The 23,905-nt window shown below is 35.9% G+C and overlaps 2 protein-coding genes across 3 annotated transcripts; both read right to left on the reverse strand.

Moving 5' to 3' along the window:
* Positions 1–266: 266 nt before the first annotated feature.
* On the reverse strand, positions 267–9,648 carry LOC120346216 (uncharacterized). Of its 2 annotated transcripts, none has more exons than XM_039415914.2 (7): positions 9,548–9,648; positions 5,701–5,844; positions 5,068–5,232; positions 4,682–4,771; positions 3,403–3,507; positions 2,603–2,657; positions 267–1,861 (listed from the first exon to the last, which is right to left on the reverse strand). In XM_039415914.2, the coding sequence occupies exons 1-7, from the start codon at positions 9,593–9,595 to the stop codon at positions 1,083–1,085; spliced, it is 1,386 nt and encodes a 461-aa protein (XP_039271848.2). In that variant the 5' UTR covers positions 9,596–9,648; the 3' UTR covers positions 267–1,082. The 2 variants fall into 2 exon arrangements, with proteins under 2 accessions (XP_039271848.2, XP_039271849.2); XM_039415915.2 differs by lacking the exon at positions 9,548–9,648 and adding an exon at positions 6,853–6,990 and having other exon boundaries at positions 270–1,861.
* Positions 9,649–16,899: 7,251 nt separating this feature from the next.
* On the reverse strand, positions 16,900–23,520 carry LOC120346599 (solute carrier organic anion transporter family member 4C1-like). The gene is made up of 11 exons (XM_039416360.2): positions 23,361–23,520; positions 22,870–23,133; positions 22,294–22,473; positions 21,807–21,909; positions 21,371–21,495; positions 20,899–21,159; positions 20,337–20,526; positions 18,428–18,587; positions 18,098–18,270; positions 17,581–17,786; positions 16,900–17,487 (listed from the first exon to the last, which is right to left on the reverse strand). Exons 1-11 carry the CDS (start codon positions 23,518–23,520, stop codon positions 17,285–17,287), a joined length of 2,025 nt encoding a protein of 674 aa, XP_039272294.2. The 3' UTR covers positions 16,900–17,284.
* Positions 23,521–23,905: the final 385 nt, after the last annotated feature.

A 23,905-nucleotide genomic window follows, 5' to 3' on the forward strand; every position in this document is an offset into this window, starting at 1 on the left:
TTGGAGTGGAGTGGTGATTACTTCCCGAATGATTTCCAATGTGAAGACATAAAATATACGATTCAGGAATATCACTAATAATTCTAGTAGAATCTGCTAATCTTTAATGACACTGCTACCATATCGGATGGTAAATCTAGCATTGCTACGCACCAATACACTTAATTGGTTTCATGTGCCCAAGGCTAACCTAGAGAAGAAAATAACAAATAAGAATACGGTGTTTGTTGTTGGGTGTTTGTTGAACGAATTGCCCGTTTTCACATGAATTAAGCATATGTGTACATATATATTGGCAAATATGTTATATTCAAACAACCTCAATATTTATACTGAAAGACTTGCGTTCAACTGTGGAAGACTCGGTACTCATTCGGTTTCCGTAATTTGAATAGCAATTTTCAATGTGGAAGTTTATCACACACGAACTTCTTTTCATTCCAATATCTCCGCCCTTATATGAAGTGCATGTGACCAACAACGGGAACTTGATGAAGCGAGTGTCCACAAGTTTGAAAAGATTTTTCAATTTGTTAAGGTGTTTTTAATTTGGTAAATAAATACGAACTTGATTATTATTTGCAATTTACAACATGGGCATAAATATGTCTTTGCACAATATACAGAAAAGTAAAATCATAAAACATTTTAAGCAAAGTAAGGTGATAAATGAAGATCAAATACAGAGATACGCAATTTATTACATTACCATAAGTCATATTTGATTTTGCATTCACCACTCGCCCAAATGCAAAAATATTTGAAGAGTAATCAAAATAAAACAATGTAGAACAGTTAGGAAACCACGTGAAATAAATTTGATAGAAAATAGAATGACAAATTTTATTATATAAATAGGAAGCCAAGTTACGTCGCCTTTGTAAAATTAATTCTATTTGAAACTACGTATGCATTGCTTTGGAATGTTTAGCATAATTTTTTAAAAACGGGATGTGTGCGGTGGCTATTCTCTGGCAATAATGCGGAGAATATTTATTTGCGACATCCTTACTTTTTAGTAGATTCGTTGTCACTTTTAGATTACATAAATACAAAAATGCATAGATAAAAATATTTCTGATTCAAACATCAATAACAAGGGACGAAGGGCGTGCCTTCACTGATCCTTTACGTTTTTTGCACTTTTTAGTCTCTTCGATTGGAAAATCTCCGTTACTTTCCGTTTCTGCGGGAGGAGAAGGAGGCGGGGACGGGGGTGGAGGGAGAGGTTCTTCGTTATCTGCGTCTCGATCTAAATCCATCATGGAACGAGCTTTCAAAATCCTCTCATTCTTTTTCAACTTCAAATTGAATTTTTCTTTAAGTGTTTCTAATTTTTCTGACCTAACTACTGACTCTTCAGTCGCTTCTTCGTCGTTGTGATTTTCATCAACGTTAGTAGAATTATCTAACAGTGGTGGTGGAGGTGAAGGCGGGCAGTCGGAATTTGATAGTGAATTAACTGAAGCTTTGTCCATTCTGTCTAGAGAAGACGTTTTGGACGACGGTGAGGATGAAAGTTTTTCAGTATCATCTATTGTGGTCTCATCATCAACCATCGGTCCAGATTCCAGAAGAGGCGGAAGAGATTCGTGACTTCCCGAGCTTCCAACACTGCCATTTCGCACGATGAACTTTGACAATTTTGGCTTCAGTGCCGCTGGTGGAGGCTTGGGTGATGTCGGCGAACTTACTGTTGGCGTTGCTGTCATATCATCGTTATTTGGAACATTTTCAATTTCTTCATTTGTTCCAGTAACCCCTGTCTGGGAAAGTGTAGGAGACTTCAAGGGAACTTTACCACTGCCAGGTGGCGGTCGTAGCGCCAAAACTGGAATATTTCCTCGCTTTTTGATTGATTCTGCAAAATATTAGTATAGAGGTATAAAAATCTATGAAACCCTGTATTGTCAATATCAAAATTGTCATTGCCGATAGTGATTGATTCTAAAGATTACCAATATTTGAAAGAACGTGCACGCACTTCATTGCGTATCTATAAATATTTTACATTACTAAATTGCAAATACTGCAAAGTATGCAACTATAATACAATATACAAACACCTTTTTGTCCATGAAAGTAATGTACATTGTGTACAAAATTTCTATTTTAAATATGTAAAATCGTAATATGCAATAACAAAATTTTGTCAAGTACAGAATTTGATGAGATGAACATATTTTGCAGCAAAGCACAACAAGCAGACAGTATTTTTTTTTACAAAAAACATTAGGCCAGTTTAGGGCTGCAAAAGTTATTAGCACGCCGTGACATATACCACATATTACACTCTGTCGAGATGATGGGCTTGACTTGAACAAAGAAAAATATGTTTGACCGACTCAGAATAAGCCAAGTGACACGAAAAAGCGAAGTGCACATATAGTATTAAAAGACAGCAATGAATATTTTATTCAACCAAAATAAATAAATAATATTATAATAAAATTACGCTATAATTCGTGATTGGGTTCTTTCATTTAGTCGATTCTAAATTTTTGCCGATTTCACGGTGATTGATACTCATAATGTATAACAGAAATAAACACGCATTCAGAGTGTTGACTAAAATTCTTTATAAAACACAGCAAACGCTTACCGCTATTTGCAGTCTCAGCTTCTTGGGAATCTAAAGACACTTCTGACATCATTGCCTGTGTCACAAAATGAACAAATTGCAAACATCATATTGAACCGAACATATTCGTTAATAATATATATTCGACAGAAATTGAATAGAGAACAACGTGTGTTTGGGATAATAGTCAATCAAATCTGACAAATATTATATTACCTCTGAAATTCTGGAGACCGACCGATTCAATAAAAACATTACTATTTTTTATATAAAGGATAGGCTTTCATTCTTAGCTGTTAAATATCTACAGCGCATGTTGACGTTTTTTGTGAAAAACAGAAGTCGAGAGGCGAATTAAGCAAAGATACGCTACCTCAAGAGATACCGTTATTGCATCATTACTGCAGCACAATAACCCAATAACGTAGGCTTCAAAAATGTCAAACCCGTGGCATAACAATGTATTATGCTGATACATTATGTTTCTCAAAACCTTCACTAAGACTACATGAAGCAGTCACGAGTCAATATTTCAGGAAGTGACAGTAACGTCATTGACGCAAGCAAGCAGCTTAAGAACGTGAACCGTGGTACAAACTGAAATGCACCATGACGTATTGATTGATGATAAATGATAAAAATCGATGAGGTTAAATGTACTTCATATGTTCAAATGACAAATAAAGATTTTCAGCAACTGTGGTAGTACACATGATAAATTATAGTCAACAAAGGCACGTCGTCGGAAACAAATTACAGTTTGAAATGTAGGATTTGAACAATGGCAAATGAAACTAAAACAAATTGAAAAAAAAAATTACCCTCTCTTTGAGATGTTGTTTAGTTGGTGGACGTCTATTTCCTCCTCCGCCTCTTGGTGGCCGTGCTCTTGTTTTTGTTATATGTTTTAACTTAGAATCTCCGCCCTGAAATGCATTGATGCTACATTTTATATTGCAACGTTTGCGATTACATCACTCGTTTCTCTTTGTTCAAGAAGAACAGATTTGTAAACCGTAGCCTACTGCTTAATTCAATTGACATCATCGCGAACTTGTGTAATTATAAGCAAAGATATCGCAGAAATATATTGTAGAAATTGGCCGAATATTCCTATGTAACCTCAGAATGAGTCACAATAGTAAAATGAAAAAGATTCCCGAAGGTATACCACGTTCAGCACTGTCGCGATAAGCGTGAAATCAAATTCAAATTTAACAGTCGTTCCAAATATGGGCATCAAGAAATCACATTGCCTCCCGGCTGGTCGCGTGATTAAATATTGGTAATGTAAACCGTTTCAGTATAATCGATAACAAAACAGCTGCCCACTCTTGTTAGAAATCGAAAATATCTTTAATAAAAGGGAATTCACTTAGAGTTAGCATTTTTTTCACCTCTCCTTGTGTCAGCAGTAACAGTAAAAAGGCGAGGTATGATAATTGTTCATCCAATGTTTCTATGCGATATTCTAAAAGACTACCAATGTCTATAACAATTGGCACTGAGTCTTTTCAAACAAGGAAGCATCGGATGCTTATTACTGCAGCTCCATACAAGAGAAAACCGAATGAATCATTCTCAATAAATCATTTTATCGCAGAATCAATTGCAAGTCCAGCTACAAAGATAACAATTATTGCATCTGATCTGATGCTACTATTCATTATAAAATTGAAGATATAAAATACAACATAATTTGCGAATGAGTAATGAAAAAGAGAAACACTCAATTTAGGTCCTTTCTGATAACCAAAAACCAAATTGATTGATATGCTTCTGCTTCAAAAATGCCTTTCCACCATGCCGTTGTGACAAAATATGAAGTTGATATATATTTATATTTTAATTTTCAGCGTTTACTATGTAGTAATATTAGCATCTAATATTTATTCATCACATATGCACTAGCATACTTGTACAAATCCTAAATGTTTTCTTATCAAATTGAAGTCCCACTATCTGGAGATTTGTCAGGAATAAAGCCTCGCATAGATCGCATGACTACTAACCAGGCTCGTTCAACAGTCTAGGTCCAGGCCATAATTATACACTAATTTTTGTACTCAGATAAATACTTAATAATGAATGTATGCTTACAATATTTGTCATCGACAATGATTCTTTTAGCTTGGCAAGCCATTTTTCCTGATCCTCAGGTGTTTCAGTGTACAAAAATTCGCGGTTTATCTGGAAAGAAAAAGGGTATTTGTACAGTACAGTTAGTTGTAAAATGCTTGTCTGAAGATGTCTGACCTCAGTCAGACGAAACGTTACAGAAATATATTTGTGTTCGGGTGCAGCAAGACTCTTGAATTGAATAGAATAGCCATTTATACTCTTGCTACAGCATCCTTGCGTAATACGCATACGGACCCACCTGCGCAAAGGCATAGAGGGCAAGGAAAGGTAGTTAGTTTCACGCAACCTCAACTGTTAGTCACATTTGTACAGTCGGCAAGCAATTCAAACAAACTAAAACTCACTTGTTTGGAATTCTTTGTTGATTCCGTCTTATCTTCTTTCTTTTTTATTGGTTCAATAACTACGGTATTCGGACTTTTCTTACATTGCTTTCTCGGAGCTTTTACACATTCTGCGTAATGTTTTAGGTTCACAGTGCTGCATGTTTTTTCAGTGCCGTCCGATTTCTGAAAAATAAACAAATTACAGTAACCTCAATAAAGTTAACACCATTCGAATAAAAGTATACGTATAACATGTTTCATTGTTTAGAAGGTTTTCGGTCGATTATCACCTGGTGAATGACGGTGCTGCTAAAAACGAAAGTATACTCTGACTGATTTTAAGGAAATTGCCTGCAATTATGGTATCGAACAAAATTACGACCGCCAGATCACGCTGAATCGGATTACAAATTTACACTTGGACTTTCAAACATGTATGATACATAATTTTTCAATTATGATTACGTATAAATTTTGTAAGTCGAACAGATGACTTGAATATTTAAGTTAAAAATAACATGCCTAATAAGATGCAATATACTGTACTGTATTATACTGTAAGATATTTCCATTACGTTTCTACATAAGTAATAAATGAATGAAAATGTAAAAGAGCAATTTGTATAAAGATATTCAAAAATACAAACAAACTTGTTGCTCATATAAATAAAGAACTCCGTTGGAAAGTACACAGTATCTTTTACGCCAACGCTTTCTCATGAAACCTTCGTTTATTAATTTATAAACCCATCCTGCAGCATCGGGATTTTCAAATGAGTTCGCTGCCGGTATAACCTGAAATAGAGAAAAAAATAATGTCATTTCAGTTTAGATGTAAAATGATAATTTACGGACAAGACTGGAGAAGCAAGCTAAGATTCGAAACTCAAACGTGTCCAGACTACGGCTCTTATTGGCTTTTGAAGGGTCATAATATTTTATTTCTAACTTGCTCTAGAGAGGATAAACATGCCAATAAAATCTGACGCGTCCCACTCATTGACATTACATTGAACAATGTTATTTCATTATTATTGAAATGTTATGTACGTATGACAGGTCGATCGCTTTCATTTTCATCGAACATTCAAAATTTGGTAGCATTTTAAAACGAATAACACTCAGTCGCTTACAACATTTTCCCAACTTCTTTGTGGGCGCTTGTGTTCTCGATTTTATGCAAGTATTCCTATGGGATACATACATGTTGGTAATTTCATTTCAACGTTATTGCTTCCTCTTGCTCTATATTTTGCACGACATTATCGTAAAATATTTACATACAATGATCGATTTACGCTTAGTTGTCAAATGTAGTGCTGCTATTGTATTTAAATCGGAAATTTTGAATGATATCTGCAGTCCACACACGAACGATGACTCGCATGAAAAATACCATCAGCACAAGACAACACAACACTGTTTTTCATATAATATACAAACACACATCGTGATCTCTGATCGAAATACCCAGTATTCTATCAAGTATGGATTTTAAATAGAACCAGTCTTTGTCGCACACTTGATCTCCATTCTTGACGGTCACGCGCTGCACTCATTTAAGAAGGATCTAGTCTCAAATGGAACTATAAGCAAAGATGCGGGAGACCAAGGTTTACCTGAACCATATATAGATATAGAAAGATGCGTAACGAGCAAGGAAATACCCATTGCTGACAAACAAGTAATATAAAACGAATAAGGCATCTGCGTTTACAACCTATGACCAAAACGTAATAATCAAATACCAAAGTTAACAAATGGGAAACAGATGATTCGTTAGATAGTACATTGAAAACTTACAGTTCTGGTTCCCTTTGTCTTTTTATCCTCCATTGTTTCGTCATATATTAGTTAAGTGCTTTAAATCCATTTGGAAAAGTAGAAATATGTTATTTTCTAATAACCCATGCTTATTCATATACAATATATACAACTAAAATATAATGGAATAAAGTCATATTATTCATATATTTAGTACATTCATATTTACATAGTCCTTTATCCTTCAATCACATTATCTGTCTTTATGCCCCATTTATCAATAAAACATAAGATAGCCAACTGCTCAGATGCCAGTACTATTAGTATATATACTATAATATATGTGTATATAGGCTATATACGTAATTCATAAAGTTCCCTTCATTGCTTATCGTAATCTTGAACTCTTATATGTAATCATGTATGCATGTATAACCGACTATATGGTATATGGTAAATCATCAGTTTAAGCGAACAAATATGTTACAAGACTATCGAAATTCAAGCTTGTTCATTTCATAATTTAAGGTGTAATTAATATGCAAAAAGTATGTACCAAACATGCACATCAATATATGAGACTCTATGCATACTGTTTACACCAATAAATAATGATTTGTCGCGCTGAGTTGCGCATGTTGTAAACGAAATATTTGAGCATAATTTATGTCCAAAGACAAAACTGTCTCTCTGAAAACCTCTGAAATAAGCCAAATAGTTGAGATAGTCAAATTGAAAAACATAAGTGTCAAGCATCATAATGGGAGGTGTAAGAATCTGCTGTAAAATTTTTTTTTTTTTATAATTTTACTAACGCTTTTATGTTCTGACACAAACCCCACTGAGAATTAAGGTTAAAACTGTCCCAACTCCTGTCATTCGTAAACAAGGCAAACTGTACAATTTCATGGCATTCTAAATCGACCAAATATTTGTGATTCGGTGAAGATCACTAAAGAGCATATCATGCAACATGGTAATTAAACTATTCTATTTTTTGAAGCTTATTATGACGCCATTGACAAGGGAAAGTCTTGGTGTTAACTTCTTTTGAAGCTGAAATAATTTGATAATTGAAAGCTATAATAAGTACATTGTTATAAATTTATATTAGCATACATTGCTGATGATTAGTAATTTGTTCACCATTTGTAAAACAATCTTAATGTCAGCGAAAGGGCGTAGAAATTCATTTTATTAAACCACGTCGATAGCTCCGACCGTTTGAATGAAGAATCGTCAGGCGTGATACTATCACTGTTTGCAATTTGCGCTTTACTATATCGGCACCGCAGTTCGGAGAGCTGGGATATAATCTCACTAGGCAGAGATGATTTCATAGCCCAGAGGCCAGGGCTTTACCTAGAACGTAAACTCACAACGTAAATTTGGACGAAGCATAGATATTGAAATGACTATTGCATCGACACGATGTTTAATGGCAGTATTAAGCATGTCGAAAGCCATTTAACGGGGCAGATCGATAACAATATCAAAACACTTCAGAATAGAAAATGAAGATTCGCCACAGATATTAAATAAAAATTTACAATATATTGTTTGTCACCTTTTTCTCTCACAATATTATATTTTTGAACAACTAAACGTTACCTATACTCAAAAAGTTTGGTTCTCTTAATGAAAATTCTTGGGTTTTCATATGTATTGGTCATACTAAAATACCGTACCAGATTCCAGGAAAACGAAAATCCACTTTACAGGAAACACAACTTTTGATATGAATGTTAGTGCTTAGCGGATTAGTAACATTCTGAATAGTATATAATACACTACATACAGGATGTCCATAAAACTAACTGCAAACAAACCTACATATATAACGAGTACTGGAATACTTACAGGAAGCAACAGACATTATGCAAGTGACGTACGTAACTTGCCTTAGGTATACTAATCAAGACTTCGTGATATCGAGCCAACATATTATTTAAGCATTTTAACTGCGGGGAATTACAGATTTGCTTGAGTCATACCTATCATTAAATTTGAATGCAATTTTCGAATTCCAAGAGTATGCTCATCCAATGGAAAGCATTCTATCGACTGGCGCTTAAAGTTACTACTAACCTATATCGTATATGACTGCAGAGGTACCGCAAGATAATTCACCAATACTAACGCGGAACAGAAACACCGACCGTAAAAATCGATATTACTCTTTGCTATAACGTCATATGTATGTCGCAGTAGCTCGATAAAATGCCATATTGGTGGAACTTCGCTAATGGTATAATTTAGTCATCATTGTTAACAAGGCATGGTATCAAATTAGACATGGAACACTTTGCCAGCAAATTATATTGAGCTTAATGCTGCTGAAAGATAACGTGGAGAGCCATGTCTGACTCAACATTGGTAAACAATATAAATACTGTCATACAAATTACATCCTTGATACAAAATTACTCAATTTTTACTAGGTGACTTCAGCCAATAAGAATAGAAATCAAGCATACACAGGTAAAATAAATTGAGTTAGTACATATTTCACAGTTTATCTTTTTCTATGTTTGTTCACGTTGAATTTATTCAAACACACAGGTTGATATTTCCTACATCTGTCTGTACATCGCACTGTCAGTAACAATACGAAAAGAAAACGATATCGCTCATGAACAGTAAATTTTATCTGACATTAGTCGTGCATTTCGACAATATTCATGGATATCGTTCACTGTTGCTATCTATTATGTTTAACGATTTCCAAACATACCTTGCCATAGTGATTGTGTATGTACATTGAATAGTAGCTTTGCTCCATGCATGTAGTGAGGTTCTAAGCCAGGCTATCATTGCGTCGGGTTTATATCAACTAACTAAACGAACTATCTCATGTTATACTACGTTAAACAAGAAAATCAAATCGATTGTTTGTATGGACCAGACTAATTTAAAATCCTAAAATCCTCAATTACGCATGAGTTCAACATCATGCAAAATCTGGCATGTGGCTCGAATTAACGGTGACTAACCAAGTACATTACAAGACTCTTGTGAACCTTAAACCACAAGTCTTTTTATTATGGTGCGAGAATGCTAAATCCTCAGACTCCTAGTCCAGTCTACAATTATTCACGAGGATACCAAGATGCTTTGTCCTGATACCCGATTATCGCAACGAATTGCCACCGTCGACAATTCAGTAGACATTGTGACGCACTTCCTCTCGGTGAATAAATAGTTTCGAAGCTCACCGAGTTTCCTCGACAATGGTTTTGTGAGCCATTGCTCTTTACTGCACTCGAGCGCTTAGACCGGTTTAACATCATGGTCATTAAATGTTTTAGCGAAACTTTGTGAAGAGGATATAAAAGTTTAACAGCGAGCCTATGACTCGCAACTTGAATTAAATGAATAGGTAACAAATCTCAACCATATTATATCGTTCTTTTTCATTGCTTTTGTGTTCATAGTAAAAGGAAAGACTTCCATGACCAGCATTTCAGATAACATTTTTTGTTCTTTCTAAAAAAACATTAATTTCGCCAATTCTTCGTAAGATTTGTCTGATTCCACTGATAGAAAAATCTGCCACCAATAATTTCTACTGTTAAAAATGTAAAGATTCAAGTAGCTTGATACTTTACTTTTTCAACGCTCAATGCAGGACAGATTTATTTAATTTGAAACTTTTGACGTTATATCTTCTCCATATATCTTTCAATCCTTGGTTGTTAATTAATGGCTAGTTTTTAGTTCACATACAGCAACATTTTCAGCACTGTGGCGATTTCTGGTTTTCGATTTTTTGTGTGTGAAAACAAGAATTTACATGGATAGGAAATACCCAAAAGCGTTACTAATGCTACGGAACACCAGTTTATAGTTTTAGGAGAAAATGGAAAATAATTTCACTCTGCGATAAGATAATTGTATTTCTTTCGGCTTTCAACCGCATCAAATTCAATAACGTCAATCTCTGTTTCAATTTCAGACTTCTGTTTATAACTTCTATTTTGTAAACGGCACTATTTGGGAATATATTAAATCTATTTTCACATTGGAAAGACGAAGCCATTCGAACTTCGATAATTCGAGATTCTTGAAATAAATTGTATGAGAAGAACGAGATTACTCATTGGATATTTGTAAAATATATAGAATGTTCTCTAGTTGATATCAAAGGACAATTTTGTTTCAAACCAAAGAAAATTTTGAACCACCTCATATATATATATATATATGTATTTAAAGTGCGTATTACAAAAAAAAGGGCGGGCACGGTACCGAGAACCGTTAGACATGTAACTTACGTACGAATTTGAAATTCAACATCTTCATCTCAAGCGGGAAACGTACGAGAAAGTAAACTGACGTCGTAGGATACAGGCAGTAGATATCTCAAAAACTTCCTAGAAGAGTATATATATATGGGTATGCAGTGGCGGCGCGTGGTCATTTTGACAACCGGAGCAAGCTACTGTGGGACCAAGTCACCCCCATCTACGGGGACAGGATGAGCGCTGTAAGTTCTCCCATCATTTTATGAGTATAAAAACCATTCCATCGGTAACAACCAATCGGCAAAAGCGACAATTTGTAACGATAAGAAAGTGTCTTTAAAACCGGTCCAAGTCAAGGGATTAATAAATATAGACATAGTTTATTTTGAAACCTCTTTCAAAAGGAAAGGCAATATTTACCCAGATAAATACAATGACATATTAACAGAAACTTCGGGAAAGCAGACAAAACCTAAAATAAGGTTTAAAACGTTACTATGAAGAAAGGAAAGTTAATGCAAAGATAAGGACATGCGTCGCTCTCTCATAGATATATATGCTGCTAGACTTCTACTGCTTGAACATATATGCAACACGCCGCGGTTTCTTGGAAGCAAAATGCTCAATAACGCGCTGATTAAATCATGCATTCCAGAAATAACGTCTCTGTGAATGAATAAAACAGCCAAGGAATTTAATCTATCTTGCTTCATTGTGTTTCTGAGATACGTTTTTATACGCTTCAGCGTGCTGAATGTTCGCTCTGCGTCGGCGGAAGAAATAGGCGTCGTCAAAATGATGTCTAGAAATTTTGCAGACGCCGCAAAAGTAGTTACTAGAGTGTTATCTATGAGGAACCCATAGAGCGCGCAAGTTGATGTGATGTTCAAAAAAGTTTGATTGGTGTATATACATCGCAATTCATTTTCCAATTTACCCACGTTTATCATGGGGTAAAATTTGGAGACAGTAGCCAACAAATGGATGGGAAATTGACGTGCAAATTTTGAAAAATTTTTGGGGTTCATCAAAGAGAACGCGGCAAGGTGTTCAGTGCGCAGACGATCGCCTGTTTGATTCACCAGAATGTCACAGCATTCCTTTGCATACAAAATCAAACGCTGCGTTGTTTGCCCGCGGCGTAAAGAAGCACTCCATGTGTCGTCGTATTTTATTGTTTCCCGGATACGAGATACAGCATCGCAGAAGTCTGAAATACACGACTGCACAGACGCTCCATCCATTAGCCTTGACTGCAATGCGCCGTATAATACATCCACGTGATAGAATATTGTGGAGAAAAAAGCGAGAAAAAATGAAAACTCACCATCTTCTAGCAGACGCTTTAGACCTGCCGCCTCCCTCACAGAGCGTTCGTCCCAAACCGGAGAGCTCTGAATGCCATTGAAACAATCAATGAGCTCAGACCTAAGTTCGGACACGCCCTGCACCACGCGTGATTGGAAGTTCCAACGTGTTGGTGCACAAGCTGGGAGACGGCGGCTACATATCTGGCGAAGGAGGTCAGAGCGCTTCGGCGAAACGGAAAAAAATGAAGAAAACCCCGAAACATTTGCAAAAAATATACGGACGAGAGGGGTATCAAGGCACATATTTTTAATAACGAGGTTAAATTGGTGTGCATAACAATGTAAAAAATGCGCATGAGGAAAATCTTCTTTTATATAAACTTGAACACCATGTTTCGACCCACTCATGACTGCCGCGCCGTCATAAGTTTGAGCTAACAATTTTGACTTCGCGTTGTAAGGCTGTAACACTTCTTTCAGTACAGCCGATATCCCGCAAGCCGTGCGATCAACGATTGGTACAAAGCTGTGAAATCTCTCGGTAGGTTTACCATCTTTCACAAACCGAAAAATCACAGCCAGTTGGGAAACGCACGTGATGTCAGTTGTCTCGTCAGACTGAATCGAAAGGAACTGGCAATTCTCAATTTCCAGAGCCAAATGTTGTAAATAAATTTTATACATTGAGTCGAGCAAATCATTTTGGATATCCTTAGATGTCCCTTTCGAAACAGTTGCGGCATCAAGATGATCTCTCAATACTGTATCTAGGGATGCGGTGTTTTCCACCATATCCAAAAATACCCCTCTATTAGAAGAGCCAGCCCGTTCATCGTGCCCACGGAGGGACAGCTCGTGACAACCAATGAACTTCAAAACATCTATCAATCGACCGAGAACATGGCGGTTTTTCTCGACGTTTTGGTTGTGCCGACGAATAGAAACCGCGCGTCCTTCATCCAACTGTGCTGCAATATTAACATTTCCGAATGTTCGGTATTTTACTGCATTGTCCAGATGCTCCATAGAAGATTGATGATCCCTGGCACGCTCGGAAAGATGTTTAAGATCTCTAAAACCAAATTTACACCAACGTGAGTCACGGGCGGTAGCAAAAAGTAGGCAATAAAAACAAAAAAGTGCATTTTTGTCCTCGCTGTAACACAACCATTCGTGTTTTTTATACCAAGTTTCTGCGCAGAATGTACGCCGACGCTTTCCTCCGTCATGGGATTGTTCCAGTGAACAATTTTTTGGTTGATAAGGCCCAAGACGTTGTACCTCTAATTTTTGTTCCAGCGGCAGCTGCGAAAACGGAGTGCGAAGTACTGCATCAACCTTATTTATTATGAGGTCTAAGGCTAAGAAATGCGAAGCCGGAAAGAAGTGAGGAGCTCAAAAGGAATGTGGAAAATCGAAAGCAAATGGACTAAAGGTCTCTAACTGATTCAAATAGCGAAACAAGCGACAAAAACGAAGGCGAGGAAACTATCAACTCTTCAAGCAACCAACGAACGAGAAGGAATGCATGAATATGTCAACACGTTGTTGTAAGAAACGTCGGCATTGTGTCGTCATAATTTCGGGGCTAGCCCCGATCGGCCCCGATGATTTAGTAAAAGAAACAGAAAACAAACGAGACAAACGCGGCGAGTGGAAGATAAAAGAGAGAATACGATATACAATGAGCAACCGGGGCAAAATCGGCGTCGCCCCCTCGACGTTCGGCGAAGGCTTTGCGAGCGAAAAATGAACCATGTCGGGAGAATATGGCTAGTGTAGACAGTCTGTGCAACCGATATTGAGGTATTTTTCGAATATTTTTTATTATACCGAAAAAACAACCGGGGCATTGCCCCGGTTGGCCTTATTGACGCGCTGCCACTGGATAAGTGTCCCGTAACACCAACCAACATTGGGCAGAAATATCTGACCACATGTACTATTATTACCGATCTAGTGGTATCTTCCGCACAACAGTATAAGGACGGAACAAGGCCGGTATTACAGCGATTCGAGGAATCCGAGTAATAGGCCATGGACTCGAGTCGAATCTTCCGAGTTGGTGTACAATCAGCCTCATCGTGATATCTCACGATATGTTGTAGCTACTTTTCATTGTGTAGAGTTACTTCATATTCTAAATGAAGCATCGACGCGCAGTGTTCTTTTCTCAACTCGATTATTGGTTATAACTATTCGTTATACGTTAAAAATATTCGGACGATATGGGGTCGCAGCGTCCTATCAACGCGAAGCGAAAGGGTTTCTCAGATGAAAATATTTAAGTTCGCCAAAATGTTGTGGATTCGAGTTTTGGCGGAGCTTAGCTAAAGATTTCCGAACTCTTTCTCAGATGTTTGATCAGGTGTTCTTTACGACCTTGGTAAATTTATAAAAATAAATACGTACGTACAATTCTGACTTATTGTATAATGGCTCCGGGAACAAAAGTTTTTCAACCTTTTGAATGTTTCTAGAATATTCCCATTGGTTTCCGTTGGTGTCGGAGCGATTCTCACATTCTATGTTATTTTATCGACATACTATTTCTGAAACCCTAATAATACTCACTAAAACTCTTACACATACGACTAATCCCTTCTTTCGTGTACTTGAGTATAGTTTCTTATGCTTCAGCGATTCCCGACATGTAATTTAAAGTTGTTACCTCCAACGACTCGATACTGTGCTTTTTCTTTTGATGGGTTCCACCAAGTGGATTGTTCTTTAAGTCAGTAACGACATATATATGTACAAATAAAATGTATATATATATATATACATTGAAAGTAGTATCGTTCCATAGCATGCATTATTTCTAGATAATTGTGTTCCATCGATTTGCGTCATGAACTCTATTTTAATCGCGTGTAGTTTTCGGGAAACAAATTTATTTGAAATTCATTACAGTCGTTTTTAAACTTAATAAATTCTAAAGACATTAATTACCGTGACGATTGCAATTATTTGTTATCAAGTTTCATCGCTATTATCTTTACTTTAGTGGGTGTTGTTGTTATTTAGCACCTGAAATTTGTTTGGAAAACTTCCTTGCGGTAAAATATAGGGATTCAATTGCATATACCAGAAACTAGTTGGGCGTGCGATATTACGCTTGCGTCACATAAGATGGGTCCCAAAGATTTTGTTTGTGAAACACGTTGATAAAGACTGGTAACGGTACACTGGTAGGTGAATATTTATAATTTGTTTGTATATATAACATTGAGTTGCATATCAAAGAAAACAGCAAGAATAAATCCCGGGTCGCTGATTACTTCAAAGCGGTTGTCACTGGCTCGCCATGTCATCCGCAAATATAATTCAGGGATCACTGATACAACAGAAATATTCATGCCGAGATTCTTCTGTTCGGTGCGTTATTAAACACATACCCGAGGACCTGTCAAACATTGAAATAACTAAATTTCTTGCTAAATTAGGCGTTTCACAAACCGATTGACTGAAACGGTAAACAAGCTCAGCGTTTGTTTTTGTTCTACTGACCTAATTGAAACATAACACAAATATTGTTTCTTGTGCGGTTAAGACCGGATTTTGAGATTCATTATGATCATCCGTCTCCGATCAGTTGTTTATATTCTGACAGATATCTAAATATTGATGAAAATTGCGGCAGCAAGAAACGTTGTACCTGTTTGCTATGGTGAACATAACACGCATCATGCAATGCTACCCCGAGCTCGGATTAATCACTAGGCAGACTTGGCACATGCCTGCGCGGATCACTAAAAAGCATATCCAGAAGTCGGAACGCATACGCGGCGGAAATGTACGTTACATTTGTCACTTTCTCGCATCATAAAGTGGTCTCGCTTACTTTGTTACGTTGGAAGTTACTGTATCTGCAGCAAAATGTAAACTGAGGTACAAGCTTTTATGGTTTCCGAGCCGATTTCGATTTTTATTCAAAATTTGCGACTTTGTTGTCATCCGACGCGGAGTAACTTTTTTAAATCCGCAACTTATCTTCAGTAATTACAACGAGTACTCCCAATGAACCAGTCGGCCTACGATGAATTGTCTTACCTGAAGAAGGCAAAGCCTAGACACATTGGGACCGGGCTGACCTAGGCTCTAAATAAATGAGTGCTCCGGCGTTATAACTATCCCGGAATAAAATAAATCTTGCCGAAACGTGTAAATTGCATGATAGTGCTGATGTTAGCTTGGTAGTACTAGTTATTTACTGGGGTATATCACTGACTTGGTCTGAAATATTTCATATTCTTTCCTATACCTGCAAGCCAATTGAGCGCGATGTCAAAACGGAATGGTGGTTGGGAAAGAAATCAAGAATTGAAGAAGAATATATGGAACACAGAATATAGATTTCATTTTATCAAGTCACCGACCGAGTGGATAAAACAGTAGCGACTCGACTCGTCTCCTATTTTTAAGTTTCCTAAATTGATAGTTTTGTTCTTCATTATCGAGAAACATCAATGCATCACATAATTGTTAAATTTCTACTCATTCTTGACATTGTGTTTTATTAAAGCTATGTGTTGGGGGTTGTTTATATCAACGGTCAGACAGGGGTGGTATATTATGAAGTCAAATATCTTGGCTATGTCAATGAGACTGCATTAGATTTGAAAATAATTGCTTTTTAGAGAGCGGAAAACTGTAATTATGACCAAACGTTGCAGGCGTCTATAAATTTGCCTTATTTCTAGGATTTGTCTTGCATGCTTGATGATTGCTCATAAAATATGCTGAGGTTCCACGTGTAGCATATATATACGTGATAGACATTTTACTGTCGAATCAAAAAACTTCATTTCAACTATTACAAACAATTTGAAGTTTTGTGAAAATATTTCATACTGGAAGGTGAATAGAGATGAACAATTAGAAACAAATGCAAACAATTTATATATATATATACTACTATAGTTGCGTTATTTGATGATATTCATCTTGTGCGCCATTTATAGATGCTTCTGTAAATTCCTTGTCGTGAAAAGCTAAATTCTCTTTCTGATTTTGCAAGCTCAAATCGGGAACTTCAACAATTTTCTCAGTCCCAGATGTTCTGTAAAATCTCATAGCAAGATAGAAGAGAAGAGTCGATAGAGCCTTGAAAGCCATGGCTGAAATAGTATAAAAACAACCAACAATCTAGTTGTAGAAAAGACTATTTCAATTCAAGAAGTCAAATCCATTCATATTCAGAAGCAACTTACAAAGGCTCATGAGATTGATTGCTAGCTGATTGCTGTCGTAAATATAGCATGATCCCAATTCTTTCGGACAGCTTTTTTCTTGCCACAATAGACAAGTACTGTCGAGTATGACTCCAAAGACTAGAGGCCCTGGTATGCTTCCGAATGTCCTAAGAAGAAAAACTTGCAGCCCAACAGCAAAAGAACGTTGAGAATCGGGAACGCACCTGTGCCAAAGTAGTAGTATATAGTGAATACAAATAAATCTTCAGTTTAGTCTCTTTAAAAACAATTTTAATTTAGTGCAAACACTCGCAGTCGCAGGTACTAAATAAAGTACAAATCGAATTACAGAATCGACGTTTAAAAAAAATTGACTTAAAAACTTGACTTAAAAAAACCTAACTTACAATACAAATGCCATCTATTCCTGGTAAGCACGATATAACATAATTCTAAATCTAAAACACAATGTTCCGCGTAATGCCCGCCTTGTCGAAAACTAGCGATGTGTTCAATACTTATTCTCACTTTTTACCTTAGTATTACAAGTTGACATGGAGTACTTATTATAAAATTCAGCAAAGTGATGACGAAGAAGACGGCCATGTAAGGAATAATTGCGTCACATGGATTCTCGCACAAACTGAGCGTAGCAGTTGATTTCTCACCATTCGTGGATTCCAAAACACAAGAACAATTTCCAAACGCCTTTGTAGAAAACAAAATATTAATATTAGTTAAAACGCTATTTTATCGTAATAATTTAATAACTACACTAGTTTATTTCAAAGCATTTATTCAACAGCATATACCCACTAGTTTAACATCACATGATTATAACGTTTCTAAAAACTATTAAACCTACAACATATTCTGGATAGTATATGCTGCACCCTGCATGGCAAGCAGAAAAGTAGCTGAAATTTCCCTGGCACACAGGTATGAAATATTCCTCTTCGCATTCCCCACAATTATTGTTACATGCGGCATCAAGATTGGTGTTGTCAGGTCTTTGAAACGGATATCTGGAATGTGCGTAAAACATAGTAAGAAGTCAATATTAATAAATCATTCTAAAACAGACATTATAAATAGATGGGTTAAATAAAAATACGCCAATAAAAGTTTGAACGAAATAGTTGATAAAATTATTAATATAAATGATATTTTTGACGAGGATAGTAGCGAAGACAAGACAATGTAAATATAGATATTCTAGGAATGAATTATAATAAGGTTGCTGTGAGTAAACTAATAAGAGTAAACTAATTAACACACTTTTGGGGTCACTGAACTCGAGCGACTATCTTTCTAAGAGCATTTTTCTAATATATGATTGTAGATAATATAAGCAGGTCAACGGATTGAACTAGATAATCTATAGGTAACGTGTTGATAGAAAAGTTTATCACATGTGTTATATTATGAACTTTGTATTCTATGTTGCACTTCAATTCTTTTAAAAAGCCTGCGGGACGTTCAAAACTATACTATAATATGTTAAAAAGGATACGGAATGCGTTTGGCAAACAAGTATATAGATAACACTCGCCAACAAAACAAATAAAGAAAGAGCAGTAAGAATGACGTACACCAAGATGCGCACCTGTAATACCATTTAAACACAATGTGATATCTTGAAGTAGAAATTCACATAATAACAAGAAATGTAATTCTATGCTGATAGGAAGAAAGATTGCATTGGGACTGGGAGTATGTTAATAATGGAATAATGGAATGGCGCTGAAATTATGCAAAATCAAAAAAACGGCAAAGAAAGATTTTTTGTATGCTAAGGTTCACAGTGCACAATCAATTTATTATATTTTCTGAAGCAGAAATTGATAAAATAGTAACGTTCACTTATTTGTAATAAGCAAGGCTAGACAAACAAAGTCAGTTAGTTAAATTAAATAGAATCATTTAATTTAGAATAATCTGGCTGTAAACCGATACACATTACTGTTTCCGCCAAAATCCCTCGACCATACCTTCGTTGACCACGATAAATCGTAAGAATATACTACAGCCTAGATTAGCACGGATAAGCGAAGTCAAGGCTTCGAATATATGATAATCGCATATTAACTTTGACATACTATTGCGCTAAATTCAATTCAGGTGTATATCTCACAAATTTTTATTGAACCTCCTGATAATAATATTTGCTATTTTTCACATAGCGACGCTTTGACAGCGACGTGTTCTGAGCATTTATCACGGAAATCGTCTCGTCTCAATAATTCTGCCTCTCCGATCTAATTAGAAACTAAAGTTTTAACCACCAGTCGCCACGTTAAAACTGATTTGTTAGACCCAGAGAAAATGATGAAAGAATAATTCGCTATGCGATGCAACAGATTTTTGTTTAGCGCCCTCACCATCTAAAAATCATTGCCCTTATTCATGGCGTCAACTGCTCAGAGAGCTTTAATAAGAAGTTTGCACTTTATTGCTCAATAGTATCTCTGTCATATTTGAGCAGGTGTTCGCTCGACTTTCGGGTAACCTGCTTGGTTTAAATCAAAATAAAGTTACAAATAGGATTGATATCGACGCCTCGACATTTTTTTTTCAGGAATATACTTTTTTATAATTCTATTCCACGTAGCTAATTTTACTTGAATTGTTTCTCTCGTCTAATGATATCTATGGATTTGTCTGCGGCTTTTAGGATGCTAGTAGTCGATTGCAACTAGCTTACTGGCACTCTTTTACTTTTAATTCTTGCTCCAGAGATTCTTTGGGCAAATTTTTATAAAAGTAGTCATTACTCGTATGATACTGTCACTCCTGCAACCTTTGGATCATTGCAATGATACAATCCGATCGGCGACAGTATAATTACACCTATGATACACGCCATGTTGAGTTTTAAAAGTTGTTTCGTTCGCATGTTAAATTTGCTGACAAGACCTCCGGCAATCAAGTGACCTAGAACACCACCAGGAAGAGAGATGGCACCTGGAATAGAAAAATTATTTTTTATTCAGAAAAATGTTATATAACTTCATGTAAGTGGTTTGCATAGCTCCATACAATTTGTTACGTTTGGCACTCATTTTGTAAGAATGATCAATTTGATAACAAGTTACCTATTAACTGTTTTTAAAAAAGTGTGCTATCGAAACCCTTGGAGTGATCTAAATAATGCACATCAGACAATTTGCACCCTATTAATAAAGGTGGCCCGCATAGCAAACATACATTCATATCATCATGCAACAACGTTCGAGTAATAAAGTATGCAGACTAAAAAATTACAATACTTTCCTACTGAATTGTACAGCAGTAATGCATTGTTACTAAACTGTGTTTTATAATAGTATGTTTTACCTGCATATAAAGCAGCTGCTGAAGGAGTTGTATTATACTGATTTTCAATGACTTTTGGCAAGAATGCTGTAAAACCACTGATTATGAAAGCTTCTGATGCGCCAGCAGCAACAGTCAGAATGTATGTTGGGTTTTTAAGCAGGGTCATAATTGCTACAGGCATGTCCTTGATTGATTTCCCAAAACCCTCCTTTTCAGTTATTTCTGCTCCTGCATTCACATGAACCTCAGAATCACGCTCAGCTCGAGTTTTTGCACTACCTAAATATTAAATAGAATATTATAACATGATTAATAAAGATACCGCCGTTCATTTGATGCATTTTACGGTATATTAATTGATTATTGGGTACATTACAGTATTTTAATTAGGTATCATTTTTAGGGATATGTTTACGTATATATATTCACGGTCAATCTATTTTTTGCAAATATGCACAGCCATCAAAATAGATAAATTTCTAATGCTCACCTGGAAACTGTTTCGGAAATCCGAACATCGGTATCATCACCAGTATGTAGCACATTCCAGCAGATACCAAATGTCCGACCCACCATGCACCGACCCAGCGAGGATCGTATAACGTTAAATCGCCCCTAAAATAACCAACACCAGTTAAGATGATGTGTATTGAGTGACTAGTTTCGGTCAGTGTTAAACGTTTGTACATATAAACGATGGATAAGTCATAGCCGCAGTCCGTTTCTTATATTTCAAGAAAATTATTGTATATATATATATATATTAAATAAAAATTTGTAAATCAAAAAGGCGCGACAAATGACTGTGCGATGGGAAAATTTTCAAAATACTCGAGTTGATTATAATTGTCTGGCATATAACCAGTCAATAGTTTTTTGGGGAAATACTAATTTCTTATATGTATAGGTATCAATAATCAGGGTACTTGTCAGCGTCTGGTTCATTGAAATCCACATATACTGTAAGAAGATATCCACCAAGTATGTATCCAAATACAGGACCCAAGAGTGACATGGCGTTTGCAAAGCCTGTATAAAAAATTCTTAATTCAAGATAAGTCATTGGTTTAGCTTGACTTTTGTAAACGAGCATTATGTTACGTAAAGTATTCGACATTAAAGGCGTTCCAAAACCTAGAGATTTTAGAATGCCGTGACAGTACGGATAAATACGTGTTATTCAAGCAAAATACCCCGTTTTGAACGTTTGGAATATCGATGTGTTCAAATCGTTTCCAGGTTACAAGTTTATTACTATTTGTACCTCACACCAATCCGCATTGTACAAAATCACAAAATTTAATAAAATCCTGTGGTAAAAGTCATCCACTGGCGTGATTGATTTTTTAATTCTATAAATAGATGATACAACTCAGATAGAAAGAAACTTTCACATGGTAAATGAAATCATACTCAAGTATAGAGGAGATTTTGCTTTTGGCAAACTGTCTTCTAAAACTGCATAGGACACAGTATATAATGGAACACATCCCATTCCTTGAAGCAACATTGAAAATATAAAAAGATACAAATATCCATGTAAGTTTTCGCTTTGTTCTGAACAACTTATTGTTTTGTTTGGGTAACACAGAGCTGAGAAAAAGATTCATTTACAAAACATTAATGATTAATTGAATTTATATAAATTAAAGCTCATTCAAAATCAATAGCTGAGGTGAAGTATTTTATTTTACTGTTTTCTACACTGAAGGTATAAATGTCAGAATATGACCAGTAGATAGGGCCAATTGTATTTGCTGTAGATACTAAGATTAACTATTTTCTATGTTAAAGACCGTAAGAATAAAACTTCAATATGCTTTTCCCAGCGCCACTACTGCGAAGGGAATGGTTTTATAGAAATGATTGTATGTATCGCGGACATATATCAATTATGCCCTTGGACAAAAATCGTATTCTATATAAGTTGTATTATTGTTGAATAAGATAATCAACCAACTTATGGAAATAACACTTGATTTAACTTACCTGTGGTACTGTCACCATATTCGTAAAGACTTGTGGTAAAATGAGGAACGGCAAACAACAAAGCTCCCGTACCAAGAAAAATCGATCCTATTGCCAACATCTTCGGCCGATGGCCTCTGTTTGCATAATATGTCACAAACAAGACAAATATCCAGTACCCAATGTCGTAAGAAACAGCGATTAATCCTGTTTCTGAACTTGTGAATCCGAATCTTTGCTCCAGGGTAGTTATGATTACATTGAAAATTCCATTTAGCAACATACCTAATTATAAACAAAAGTTTAGACTTTGAACTGAGAGGAGTAAAATTTTGTTGATGTAACTGATACAAACGTTCTCTGGGTTGAACTTGAAATAAGCCTTATTTAATAAGGCCTTTGTATCTGGTAAATCAAACAGTTCGACCTGCGACGTGAGAACGCTTTATGGTAGGTTTGGAAAAGATATTGTAAAAAAAGTTACAACACACTAAATACAAAATAAAACTCACCTTGAGCTATCAGAAATAAGGAAAACACAGCGAGAAATCCAAGCGGGTTATTCCCACACTGTAAAATTTTTGGTTCACATCCACAATAGCCGTAGTTTCCTTCAAACTCTTGACCTGGATATCCAACTTCATCCTTGCTTGAATGTTTTTGATAAGACATTTTGAATACACTAGAATAAATAATAAAATAATATCATTAGCTGCAATCGGGCCCAATACGTGGAGAAATCATTGGGAAGACGGTCTACATTGTGCCCATATTGCCTATACAACACGCATGTTCCATGACGCTTGCTCCTGCATATAACTGTGTGGAACAGCAATATAAACTTGAGAAGAAAGTTGCTATACCTAAATAACATATTACTGATTTGTAAAGGCCAATGAAATTACTTGAAATGAGACAGAAATGCCGACGAGATTCTAAAATAAGGCCGTTTTGTCAAAAATATGACGTTTCAATTTTTAACAATAAAACAGAAGTAAGCTAAAATGAGAGGTATTCGTATTTATCGATCTCATCAGAAAAGAACCACCACCAACGA

The sequence above is a fragment of the Styela clava genome, chromosome 8 (genome assembly GCF_964204865.1).
Source record: "Styela clava chromosome 8, kaStyClav1.hap1.2, whole genome shotgun sequence".
In the NCBI taxonomy this organism is placed as follows: Eukaryota; Metazoa; Chordata; class Ascidiacea; order Stolidobranchia; family Styelidae; genus Styela; species Styela clava.

Excerpts from the sequence above, each read along its gene's own strand:
- LOC120346599 (XM_039416360.2), bottom strand. The coding sequence starts at position 23,520 with ATGTCTTATCAAAAACATTCAAGCAAGGATGAAGTTGGATATCCAGGT. Across the intron at positions 21,910-22,293 it reads AAAATCTCCTCTATACTTGA|GCTTTGCAAACGCCATGTCA; the intron begins GTATGATTTCAT and ends TTTTTTATACAG. Across the intron at positions 21,160-21,370 it reads ATTTCCGAAACAGTTTCCAG|GTAGTGCAAAAACTCGAGCT; the intron begins GTGAGCATTAGA and ends TTTAATATTTAG.
- LOC120346216 (XM_039415914.2), bottom strand. The coding sequence starts at position 9,595 with ATGGAGCAAAGCTACTATTCAATGTACATACACAATCACTATGGCAAG. Across the intron at positions 5,845-9,547 it reads TACACAATCACTATGGCAAG|GTTATACCGGCAGCGAACTC; the intron begins GTATGTTTGGAA and ends TCTCTATTTCAG. Across the intron at positions 1,862-2,602 it reads AGCTGAGACTGCAAATAGCG|AATCAATCAAAAAGCGAGGA; the intron begins GTAAGCGTTTGC and ends AATATTTTGCAG.